The sequence below is a fragment of the Panthera onca genome, chromosome F1, assembly GCF_046562875.1.
Source record: "Panthera onca isolate mPanOnc1 chromosome F1, mPanOnc1 haplotype 2, whole genome shotgun sequence".
In the NCBI taxonomy this organism is placed as follows: Eukaryota; Metazoa; Chordata; class Mammalia; order Carnivora; family Felidae; genus Panthera; species Panthera onca.
In genome coordinates, this window is record NC_138355.1 from 28,639,509 (window position 1) to 28,651,233 (window position 11,725).

The following is an 11,725-nucleotide window of genomic DNA, read 5'->3' on the forward strand; positions in this document are numbered from 1 at the left end:
GGGCCAACCCTTCCTCTGCTCCCCTCCCCCCGCGCACCCCCTCCCCCCACGGCCCTTTCCCTTTCTTTCTTTCCTGGTCCTCGCGCCCCCACCCCGGCGGCGCCCGCTCGGCCGCTCGCCCAATGGCAGCGGGGCCCGGGCGTGCATCAGCCGATCCGCCCCGGCTCCCGGCCGCTGGGAGCCAATCAGGGTGCCGGGGGCGGTCCGGGCCGCCGATAAAGGGAGCGGGGCTGCAGGCAGCCTGGCAGAGCCGAGAATGGGAGAAGAGCGCGCCGTCTAGGCTGCACACCGGGCCTCCTCTTCTCGCCGCACCTCGCTCTCGCGGCCCGCCCGCCCTGACGCCTGCTCGCAGCCCAGGTAAGCGCGCCGCCGGCCCGGGGACTCGAAGTGGTGCGCGCCGTCCTCCGAGCCCCCCGAGTCGCCCGACACCGCCCCCCCCTCCCCGCCTTCTTCCTCCGGCCCTGGGGCTCGGAGCGGCCCCTTCCTCCTCCAGCCCTTACGGTGCGCCTCTACCCCTGCGCCCTCCTCGTGCTTTCGCCGCCCGCGGCTCCCAGCGGCTCTGGGCTGGCGTTTGTGGGGCGCGCAGGTCGCCTGGCTGGGAGGAGGGCGGGGAGTTGTTTTGATCTTTCTTTCGCTGCTTGCGGCCCAAAGCGCCGCCCCTGGAGGTCGCTAGGCGAGGCGTACGGTGGAGCCACTGCCCGGGCCCGGCGCTCCGTGTTGTGTGCGCCGTGGATGGAGTGGCCGGGTGGCCTCGCGGGAACCTCGCTCTCTGCTCCGCGGTGGCGGGTCTCGGGGGACCGTCGTGGTCTTGAGGATCTTTAGACGCCTACCTTGAGGCGAGTGGCGGTGAGCGTCGCTAGTCCCGAGGGCCCTGCACTGTGACTGAACAATGGGGAGTCCGGGCCGCGGCGTGGCCGGTGGAGAGGCCCGGCCGGGCAGAGGTAGGGGCGGTGCGCTGTCCTCCCCCGACTCCCCCACACCCCGCCAGCCTCGGCCCTCGGAGGGATATGGCCCCCGGGACTAGGTCCTGAGATCCGGTCTGGGGCCCGAGGGGCGGGGCGCCGACTTCTGGGACATTAAAGTGGGAAAGGGCTGCTCTCAAAGTGGATTATCCCAACTGCCCCGGGGGCGGGAAGCGGGGATCCCCCCCCACCCGCAAATCCGCGAAGACCTCAAACAACGAAGATGAAGACGACCTGGAGTCGCGGTCCTCGGAGTCCCCCTCCAACTGCTTTGGCTTCGTCAGCTACTCCATGAACTCCGGAGAGAAATCACGAGTCAAGATTAGGACCGTGACCCAACATCCTTCGTATTCCTGCTCGTCCCGGTGCGATACCGATCGCTCCCCGACCGCTTCTCCGTCTCCCTCACCCAGAAAGCTCCAGTGCATGGACCAGCGAGAGCTGGTGAACCAGGAGAGGCGAGAACGCCATTCCAAAAGGAGAAGGGCCAAGGAGGGCAACCCCAACGATCCGATTGCCCTTCTGTGGCTGGGGTGAGTGAAGAGACAGGGATGAGGATCCCGGAACCGGCGACAGCTGCAGAAACCACTAGAAAGTGCAGAATCCCATTTTTACCCCCCAATCATGTAAACTCAGCACCACAGCAGCACCAGTCTATGACAGTAGACTAAAATGTTGGCATCTAACTCGTCTCATCGAAAAGAGCGGGAAATCTGGAACTGAGGCTTAAAGGGAGAAAGTGTGACTTATGTTGGGGGTGTAGCAGGTTGGGGAGGAAGGCCAGAGCCTGGGTTGTAGCTTTTAGTGGGAGCTGAAGGGATCAAGTATTGTTTCTTCTGGCCTTCAAAGGCTGGAGTGGGGGTGGGGAAGGGGTGGGGGAGGTATGTGACCGACCTGGACCTCTGGAGGAGGTATGCAAAGGTTCTCCAATACAGGAGACCAGACAAGAGGAGGTTCTGCTCTTCCCCAAGGGAAGGGGTGAGGCTCTTGGAGAGGCAGTTCTGTTTTCAGCTGGGCAAACATGGACGGTTGCCCATAGAAACTTAGCCACTGTACTTCAGAAAGTTGCCCAAGTCGTTGGAGAACAATATGTTCCCTTTCCAGACACTGTGGGCCACTGAGCTGGGAGGGAGGGGTACAACATTTCCTCCTGTGTTGCTTTCTCTTCTTTCAGAGGTTTTGTGGCAGTGGCTTGCAGATTTAGCAGGCCTCAGCTTTTAAGAACCCGGTTCTTTTTGTTACCCAAGTGGGAATTTCCTCATTACTTGAAAAGTTCCCTGGTGGAATCTGAGAAGGTCATTGGCAAACTTAAACCTACCTTCCTAAATGAGAAGACCTATGGAAATGATGGCAGTGTGCATCTTAGAATCCAACAGATCAGCTCTTTTGATGTTTTGGGGATTGGGGGATTGCAATAACTGTGCTGCTTTTCGGAAGTCCCCCAGCCTTTTAAATCTTCCAGCTAGCCCTCCGCCCCTTGTTTCTTCCTACCATATCAATGTGTGGGGTGCCTTGTGGAAAAGTGGAGGAATTTCCAAAAAGGGTTTTTTTGAGATGCTGGCTAGGATGCAGAGAAAAGGCAAGACTGCCCAAGAAACCTTGTGTGGTTTTGTTTTTTGGGTTACCTCCCACCCAGTGTCTTAGTATAAAAAAATAAAGGACTTCCCTCTACCTTAGCTACCCTGAGGAAATTAAGCTTAGTCCTCACAAATGTAGATTCTAGCTTGAGGAAGCCTGTAAGGAGATTTTTGTCTACTATCAAAACTTCCGCTGAAAGCGGAATGAATAAAATGTACCTTTAAGAGTGTTCCTTCCAAAGGGAGGAGGCAACCTTCCTACCTTCTAATCACTTTGTGATTTGATTGTCCCTATTGAGTCCTTCCTGCCAAGGATCTTAATTTTGGTTTTGCTGGTTTTTCTCTGCAGAACAGCTTCCACCATGGCCACCTCTGCGAGTTCCCACTTGAACAAAGGCATCAAGCAGGTGTACATGTCCCTGCCTCAGGGCGAGAAAGTCCAAGCTATGTACATTTGGATTGATGGTACTGGAGAAGGCCTGCGCTGCAAGACCCGGACCTTGGACAGTGAACCCAAGTGTATAGAAGGTGAGAGACTGAGCAGACTGGGAACCAGGTTGGGCGGGGGTGGGAACAGACTGAAACCAAGCCTCCAGATTTGGCTAGTTTATTATTCTGTTTGTGAAGCTTTTCTAAGGCAGGGTTTTTCAGACTTCATTCAGTCGACTTTAAGCTCCTACTCTGCCTCAAAGCATAGCAACAATGGACTCCTTTATTGAAATAGAAGCTCACATGTAAGCCAGTATATTGAAGAAAAAAGATTAAAAGTCTAGTTGGGGCACCAGGGGGGCTGGAGACTTTGCTGTCTTGGGCATCCCTATTTAGTTGGCTCTAAGGCGTCCCCAAGAACCTGATTTGAAAACCACCGCTCTAACCTGACTATGCCATCTGCTTTACGGAACTCTTTGAATACTGTTGTGTATTCCTTATCAGTGAGGTTCTAGATGCAAAGCAAACTCTGTAAAGTGGTTTCTAAATAGGACTAGCCATTCATTTGTTTTTAGTTGATGCCACTTTTGGAAATTCCTAAATCACCTGATTGCCTAAATCACCTGATTGTTTATCACACTCTGAGCTATTTATTAAATAAGAGTTGTGTCCTTCATTTTTCAGTATAGAGCAAGCCATAGCCCTCTTTCTAGAAAAGGACCGGAGAAAAAATACCACCTCTTGCCTACTTTTAGAATGGTTTACTCTTTTGATAATATTCACACAGGAATGAATGCATGACCATAAAATAAAGTATATGTTGTGCGTCTGCTATGTGGCAGGTATTAGACAAGCACTGGGGGTACAAGGTGAGAGAGTCTGGTCTCTGTGCCTTCAGAGAACTTGTAGTCAACTTGAGAGATGAAGAAACCAGCCTTTAAAACGTAGTGGGGAGGGGCTCCTGGGTGGCTCAGTTGGTTTAGCGTCTGACTTTGGACTCAGGTCATGACCTCGCGGTACCTGAGTTCAGGCCCCATGTCAGGCTCTGTGCTGACTGCACAGAGCCTGGAGCCTGCTTCAGATTGTGTCTCCCCCTTTCTTTCTGCCCCTCCCCCACTTGCACTTTATCTCTCTCGTAAAAATAAAACATAAGAATTTTTTTTTTAAAAACCTAGTGGAGAGGGGCGCCTGGATGGCTCAGTCGGTTGAGCGGCCAACTTCAGCTCAGGTCATGATCTTGGAATGTGAGTTCGAGCCCCGCGTCGGGCTCTGTGCTGGCAGCTCAGAGCCTGGAGCCTGCTTCGGATTCTGTGTCTCCCTCTCTCTCTACCCCTCTCCCGCTCATGCGCGCGCGCGCGCGCTCTCTCTCTCTCTCTCTCTCTCTCTGTCAAAAATAAAAATAAACATTAAAAAAAAAAAAAAACCTAGTGGGGAAATGATAACGGGAGCATTCTTGAGTAAGTTATCCTGTTGTCCATTTCCTCATCTATAAAATAAGGACATACTGAGCTAGAACAGTCCATAGACTCAGTGGGGAGAAGATTTAAAGAAGCAATACAGTGGCCTGGTGGGTGAATCAGAACCTTGTTTCTCCTATTCCAGTTTTTTAAATGATAACTAAAATGTCACAGTAGTTCAATGTTTATTTTTGAGAGGTGGGCAGAGAGGAAGACAGAGAATCTCACGCAAGCTCTGCGCTGTCAGTGCAGAGCCCCACTCAGGGCTCCAACCCATGAACCATGAGGTCATGACCTGAACTGAAACCAAGAGTCGGACGCTTAACCAACTGCACCACCCAGACGCCCCCAAAATATTTCAATTCGTCTCCTTATTGTCCAGTAGACTACTTAGTCAAGATAAGTCATTCTTAGGTTGTTTTTGTAACTGTTGTTTTTCTTGAGGAAGTGATGCAGTGGTGTTAACTTAGAACTCACACGGGAAGGACATTAAAGTTCTGTGCAGTTATCTATCAATAGAGTTTGCATATTAATGCATCACTGAGTTCCTGGGGAAAAGAGTAGCTTTAGAGATAGAAAGGTCAATGAGGGGCTGTACTCTTATCCAAAAAGCCATGCATTTGTAACTTAATTGTCCCTTCTCTTTTTACCCCAGAGTTGCCTGAGTGGAATTTTGATGGCTCTAGTACATTTCAGTCTGAAGGCTCCAACAGTGACATGTATCTTGTCCCTGCTGCCATGTTTCGGGACCCTTTCCGCAAGGACCCCAACAAGCTGGTGTTCTGTGAAGTCTTCAAGTACAACCGAAAGCCTGCAGGTATGTATAGTATAGGTATGGATGTTCATCCCCAGTCCATGAGTGTTGTAAAGGGGAAGGACAGGGTATTCCAGAATTGGTATTGGGAACACTAGATAATCTCAGAACTGTTCCAGGAGTCTGGCCAATTGGACATACATCTCCACCCCGAACTTCCTCATTCAAAGAGGGTATGTGGCCCATCCTCCCACGGTCTCCCCTATTTGTTTTATAGAACAACAGTGAATTCCTTTAAATCTGTTTTCCGGTAGAATTCCCCCATGACACAGCCCTCCTGCCTACCTGTAGGTTTGAAAAACCTGGATTCTGAAGTCACAATGTTGGGTTTGAATTCTGGATCTGTCACTTACTGGCTGTAAGCCTTATCAAGATATTTATCCTCCTACTTTCCCTGATTTTAAAGTGGGGGAAAAATCCATCTCCTGCCTAGGTTCACTGGTAACATACATGTGCCTCAAGGGTCACTGTAACTGGTTTTTGGTTTTTGCCTGATGTGGCCATTGATCTCGATTCTCAGCCATTCATCTTTTTAAACTCAGCTGAAGTCCCACCACTGTTAGGTCTCCCGCTGTGCTTGGCAGCAAGTTCTAGTAGTGCCTGGACCTTAACTGCCTTTGTTGTGAGAGGCAGTGTACCATGTTGTGGTAAAGGGCATGAGCTCTGAAGCCCAGGTAACCATAGCTTTCCCAGCTCTGCTACTTGCCCTGATGTCTCAGAGCTGAGCTGCATTTTCTCCTTCATAAAAGTTGGAGGCTTCTCATACCCACCCCAGGGTGGCTAGGAAGATGTGGTTGTGGGTTTTCCATAAGGTAGAGGTCTTGAAATGGTTCTTGGGATGTAGTAAAGCTGATAAGTCTATATTTACTTACCTTCTTTAATGTTTATTTATTTTGGGAGAGAGTGAATGCATGAGAGAGTGGGGGATAAGCGGGGAGAGAATCTCAAGCAGGCTTCACGCCCATTGTGGAGCCCAATGCAGAGCTCTATCTTGCAAACCATGAGATCATGACCTGAGCCAAAAATCGAGAATTGGACACTTAACCTACTAAGCCACCCAGGCGCCCATATGTTTACTTGTTTTAAAGTTCTTTTCTAGCTTAGAAATTGTTTCCAGGTGAGCTCATCTCATTTTAATATTTTATTTTTGTGCTAGCCAACTTCTCCCTTAACTTTCTCACCTAGAATGTGAGGCCCCTAACAGACAAATGATTCTCTCAATGAAAATTGTAAGTTTGGCTCTAAATGCTTGAGAAACTAGGAATAAGTCTGACAACTAAAAGCAGCTGTCTTGTGAATAGAGAGTTTGAAGTGCCTGACATGTGGTACTTGGGAGGCGGCCAGCATGCAGATAAGGTGCATATTTGCTCTGTTCTGCATCTACTGTCATGTGATTGTTTGTGACCCAGCAGTATCCCTACATACAGATGTATGATTACTGCTTCTCCCATTTTCCCCACTTGGGTTGATGGGACACAAAAAAAGGTTTACTCTTCATCAGTTCAGCTTATAGTTTACACTTGAACTTTATGGAATCTGAAGACCTTTTTCCCATTACCACCAAGATTCAGCGTGTTTGTCCATATGTCTCTAATGGCACATTGACTCTTTTTTTCTAGAGACCAATTTAAGGCATACCTGTAAACGGATAATGGACATGGTGAGCAATCAGCACCCCTGGTTTGGAATGGAGCAGGAATATACTCTGATGGGCACAGATGGGCACCCTTTTGGTTGGCCTTCCAATGGCTTCCCTGGGCCCCAAGGTAAGCCCCCTTGGTGAGAGATGAACCTCCTGTTCCCTAGTTGCTTAATTGCCAGGGAAATTCCCTCTCCCCAGAACTGGGAGTGACTCTTATGGATCAGAAAAGCTGTGGGAGTATCCATCCCTGAGGCTGGCTGAATTAATACTGTAAAGAGACCTCCTATTACCCAAATCCAGACATGGATATTTCAACATTAACATGGAGGGAAACCCTTTGGCTCCACTGAGGTTATGGCCAAGAGGAGCCCCCTGCATGCCACAACCCACCCCCAGGTGAAGGCAGGCATAGTGATGCAAAGAGCAAGTGTTGAGAGCTTTCTGATTTCTGACTTGTGGAAAGCGATTTCTTGGTTTTCTTGTCTCTTGACATTTCATCTTAATGCCTCTCCAGGTCCATACTACTGTGGTGTGGGAGCAGACAAAGCCTATGGCAGGGACATCGTGGAGGCTCACTACCGGGCCTGCTTATACGCTGGCATCAAGATTGCCGGGACAAATGCTGAGGTCATGCCTGCCCAGGTAAGTGGCTCATTCATCTAGAGGACCTGTGGACAAGTGGGGAGTTTGCTGGTGCCCCTTGTTAACCAGAATCTTACGTGGGTTGGAATAGAGGTGAGAAAAGAGGCTTTGGAGCTTCTGAATTGGGGGAAGCAATTGGCTTTCTTTTAAAAGCCAGCCTTGTTCTTTCTAGTGGGAATTCCAGATAGGACCCTGTGAAGGAATCGACATGGGAGATCATCTCTGGGTGGCCCGTTTCATCTTGCATCGTGTATGTGAAGACTTTGGAGTGATAGCAACCTTTGATCCTAAGCCCATTCCTGGGAATTGGAATGGTGCCGGCTGCCACACCAACTTCAGCACCAAGGCCATGCGAGAGGAGAATGGTCTGAAGTGAGTGCCTTCTGAGAGAGCCATCTTGTTTTCTTTGCCACAGGGTTTGAGGTATTGGGTCCAAGTAAGCCAGACTTGTTGGCTTATGCCTTAGCTTTTAGCACTTGGCTTCAAAAATTGTCTTCCAGTCCTATTGTTTTGTTCCTATTTGAAGAGTACCCCAAAATATCCTAGGAATAGAATTCAAAGATTGTGATTGGGAAAAGAGGACTTAAATTAGTGTGTTTGAAAATCTTCAATATAAAGTAGAAACAAAACAAGCATGTGAATGAATATAGTGCTTATGGGTGGGGTAAAGTCTTTGATTAGGGTATTTTCGTTCAATAAGTACCATCAACTGAGTGTCCACCACCATTCTGAAGCACTGGGTGGGACACACAGGTAACACGTCAAGAGTTGCTAGCCTCATGGAACATTTGATTTGTGGAGATCACAGATTTTGGTGAATTGGAAACAGTCTTTGATAGAGGAGTCCCTCTGTTCTTAGATCCATACTTCTTCCCTTGCCCTTGAAGGGCAGATTTCCTGGTGCCAGGTTGGACTCCCATCTTGTCTGTTTCCTTCAGGTACATTGAGGAGTCCATCGAGAAACTGAGCAAGCGGCACCAGTACCACATCCGAGCCTATGACCCCAAAGGGGGCCTGGATAATGCCCGGCGCCTAACCGGATTCCACGAAACCTCCAACATCAACGACTTTTCTGCTGGTGTGGCCAACCGAAGTGCTAGCATCCGCATTCCCCGGACTGTCGGCCAGGAGAAGAAGGGTTACTTTGAAGACCGTCGCCCCTCTGCCAACTGTGACCCCTTTTCGGTGACAGAAGCCCTCATCCGCACATGTCTTCTCAACGAAACTGGCGATGAACCCTTCCAGTACAAAAACTAAGTGGACTAGACTTGCAGCCATCAAACCCCTCCTAGTTCTCCATCCTGCCTCCGTGTTTGCCCCTCTCTTGACTGTCCTAATAGCTATAACTCAAAGGGCAGAATATCAAGGTCTTTTTTTATTCCTCATGCCCAGTTAACATCTCTTGCTTTCTTTGACCAGGATAAGAGGGGTCAAGTTCTTAATCTTTTTACATCCCCCCCCCTCCTTTTTTTCCCTGTCACTGAAACTGTCTAGTACATTAGTGGGGAGGGGGTGGGGAGACATAACCACTGTTTCCATTTAATCAGGTGTGTTTGTCCAATAGGCGTAGCTATCCGGACAGAGCATAGTATTTGTGAAGGGAGGGGGAGGGCTTTTTCTTCGAGGTAGCTGAGTGCTGGGGTGGGGGGAGGGTTACTTACTCTGGGGTTAGGTTAGGATTTCCTCTCTTGGTGGGAAGTTCCACTTTGTTATAAAGTTTTAAGCAGCTTTCTATTAAAAGTGAGATTTAGGAGAGAACCAGGCAGGGAAATGCCCCTCTCCTCCTGGTACAGCACTTCCCTTACCTGGGGCTATATGCCCTCACCTGAAGACAAGCTCAGCAGAAGGATGGATTGACCTACCTTAGAAGAAAAAGTTCTTACTGCTTGGTGTCCTCCGTTTATAACACAAAGCAGAATAGTATTTTTATATTTAAATGTAAAAACAAAAAAAATTATATATATGGGTGTGCAGATATGTGTGTTTTTTTTGTTTTGTTTTGTTTTCCTAAAGTAGGAAAAACATTCTGGTCACTGGGGTCCAAAATTTGAGGTGAATAGTCTGGTTAGAAATAAGGATCTCCTTTTGAGTGGGGGTGAGGGAGGCATGCTTGAATAAGTTGGCTATCTAGGGCTGTGTGGTGTTCCCTCACTGTCACTGCAGGGCTTCTGTGCCCTGGCCACTCTTGGGAGCGGGTGGACACCGCTTAGGTAACCGAAGGAAGCACCTTGTGGAAGGAGCAATCCCCTGAGCCCCGTGGCTTCAATTTAAAAGACACACACATACACACAGAAGTTTAGAAATAAGAGTTGGCTGGTCAACTTGAGCATGTTCCTGACGGGTTATTGGGATTACTTTCTGGTGGGACTAGCATGTCACTAAAGCAGGCCTTTTGATAATATTAAACATTTTTTAAAAGCAAAACAGAAGTTTAGACTTTAATCCTATTTGTAAGGTTTCTGAGTCTTTTACAAAGGTTGCTTGTTTGCTTCAACTGTCACCTTCCCATCTCTGCTCTTTGAGGAGATGGGGGGGGGGGGGTGACCTCCCTGGCATCAAAACACTTATAACTTTGTATCCTGCTGTCTGTTCTGAGCGTGAGATGCTCCTTTCCTTTGTGAAGATTCCTGAGGAGTTATTTCTTCCTTTTACGTAATAAAAAGCAAGCCCCGCCTTCCTCCCTACATTTTCCTTACTGTTTCTGGCTGTTTTCATGTTGGCTGCTCCAGGCCTGCTGTGGTTTTCTCTTGCCATGACGACTTCTAATTGCCATGTACAGTATGTTCAGAGTTAGATAACTCCTCATTGTAAACAAACTGTTAACTGCCCAGAGCAGCTTTCATAAATCAACCTAACATTTATAAGATCTATTCCGACTTGATTCTTTGTGTTTCTTTTAAATCTCCCTATGCCATTTCATTCTTTTCTTTCCTACCAAGAAAGGGGAATTTTGGTTTTGGGGTTTTAAAAGATGCAAAGTAAGCTCAGGTTTACCTATTCAAGGGATTAAAAAATCTATCTCGAGTCTTGTTGCCAACCAGCTCTTCCCTGTACTTTGGGTATTTGGAACCTCAGGATTAAGGCATATCCCAGCCCTAGAGTTTGGCAATGGAATATAAAACCCAACCCTCCCCTCCCTGTGCTCCAGAGCTTGGCTTTGACTTACAATGGTACAACATTGTTTTAAGCGCCCCTCTGGCTTAATTTTATAGCAACCTGAAGTCATTAAGGTGTTATCAAGGGTCCTCACTATCCCTTCCTCTGAAGAGCAGGTACTGACCCTGTGGCTACCTTGGTTGAAGCCTCCCAAGACTGGCTGTGCTCCCCGCCAACCCAGATATGCCTTGGACCTGCCTTACCTTGCACTAGCCCAGTGAGCTGTTTAGGTTTCCCCTAAAAACCCCAAGTGCCCACGTGACACCTCCGTGCCCTTGTCCTTGATCCCTTTACCTGGAAGTTAGTTCTCCCACCTAGTCCTGGTTCATTCTTCCCTTAGTTCATTTCCACACTATAGTAGGTAGGAGCACCCTTTTCCATAGTGCTGTGTATGTACCTCTAGCAAAAAAAAAATACTCATCTAACACTTTAACCCGATGTGCCAGGTATTATGGGCAATAATTACTGTCTTTTAAAGGTAATGTCCTCAGGGCACCTGGGTGGCTCAGTTGGTTAAGCATCTGACTTCAGCTCAGGTCATGATCTTGTGGTCAGTGAGTTTGAGCCCCGTGTCGGGCTGTGTGCTGACATCTCAGAGCCTGGAGCCTGCTTCAGATTCTGTCTCCCTCTCTCTGCCCCTCCCCTTCTCACTCTCACTCTCTCGCTCTCTTCACTCTTGCTCTCAAAAATAAAACATTAAAAAGAAAAAAGGGTAATGTCCTCTGAGTTTGGAGATACTTGGGGCCAATCCCAGCAAACTTAGAGATGACCGTTTTCTTTGGGCAAGTGTATATTTTGCTCTAGTTTTAGGCAATCCTAGATGCTTTTTTTTTTTTTTTTCTAGGAAGGTTGGCTCCTGACATAGTTTTCAAAGTAGGATGGTCTTACCGGTTTGCTGAGTATGGTCTTAGTTTGTACTGGTTATTTCAGCATGATTATTAAGAGTGTCCTCTGTCAGCATTTTCCTGGTTTTGCTGATAAACTGTGGGGTGTTCTTTCCATTGGAGCTCTACTTCCCTCTTCCCAGCTGAAATTGGCTTCCTTTC

At 48.5% G+C, this 11,725-nt stretch overlaps 1 protein-coding gene across 4 annotated transcripts; it reads left to right on the forward strand.

Annotated features, from left to right (window-relative positions):
* Positions 1-229: 229 nt before the first annotated feature.
* Positions 230-10,393, forward strand: GLUL (glutamate-ammonia ligase). Of its 4 annotated transcripts, XM_060643783.2 has the most exons (8): positions 244-357; positions 1,376-1,495; positions 2,889-3,067; positions 5,081-5,242; positions 6,859-7,005; positions 7,396-7,523; positions 7,696-7,895; positions 8,462-10,393. In XM_060643783.2, exons 2-8 carry the CDS (start codon positions 1,389-1,391, stop codon positions 8,778-8,780), a joined length of 1,242 nt encoding a protein of 413 aa, XP_060499766.1. In that variant the 5' UTR covers positions 244-357; positions 1,376-1,388; the 3' UTR covers positions 8,781-10,393. The 4 variants fall into 4 exon arrangements, with proteins under 4 accessions (XP_060499765.1, XP_060499767.1, XP_060499766.1 ...); XM_060643782.3 differs by lacking the exon at positions 1,376-1,495 and having other exon boundaries at positions 230-357; positions 2,894-3,067; XM_060643784.2 differs by lacking the exon at positions 1,376-1,495 and having other exon boundaries at positions 243-357.
* The last annotated feature ends 1,332 nt before the right edge of the window (positions 10,394-11,725 follow it).

Bases quoted from the DNA above. Each gene is read 5' to 3' on its own strand.
- GLUL (XM_060643783.2), top strand. From the start codon at position 1,389: ATGGACCAGCGAGAGCTGGTGAACCAGGAGAGGCGAGAACGCCATTCC. The intron at 3,068-5,080 runs GTGAGAGACTGA...TTTTTACCCCAG, and splicing joins TGAACCCAAGTGTATAGAAG to AGTTGCCTGAGTGGAATTTT. The intron at 5,243-6,858 runs GTATGTATAGTA...CTTTTTTTCTAG, and splicing joins GTACAACCGAAAGCCTGCAG to AGACCAATTTAAGGCATACC.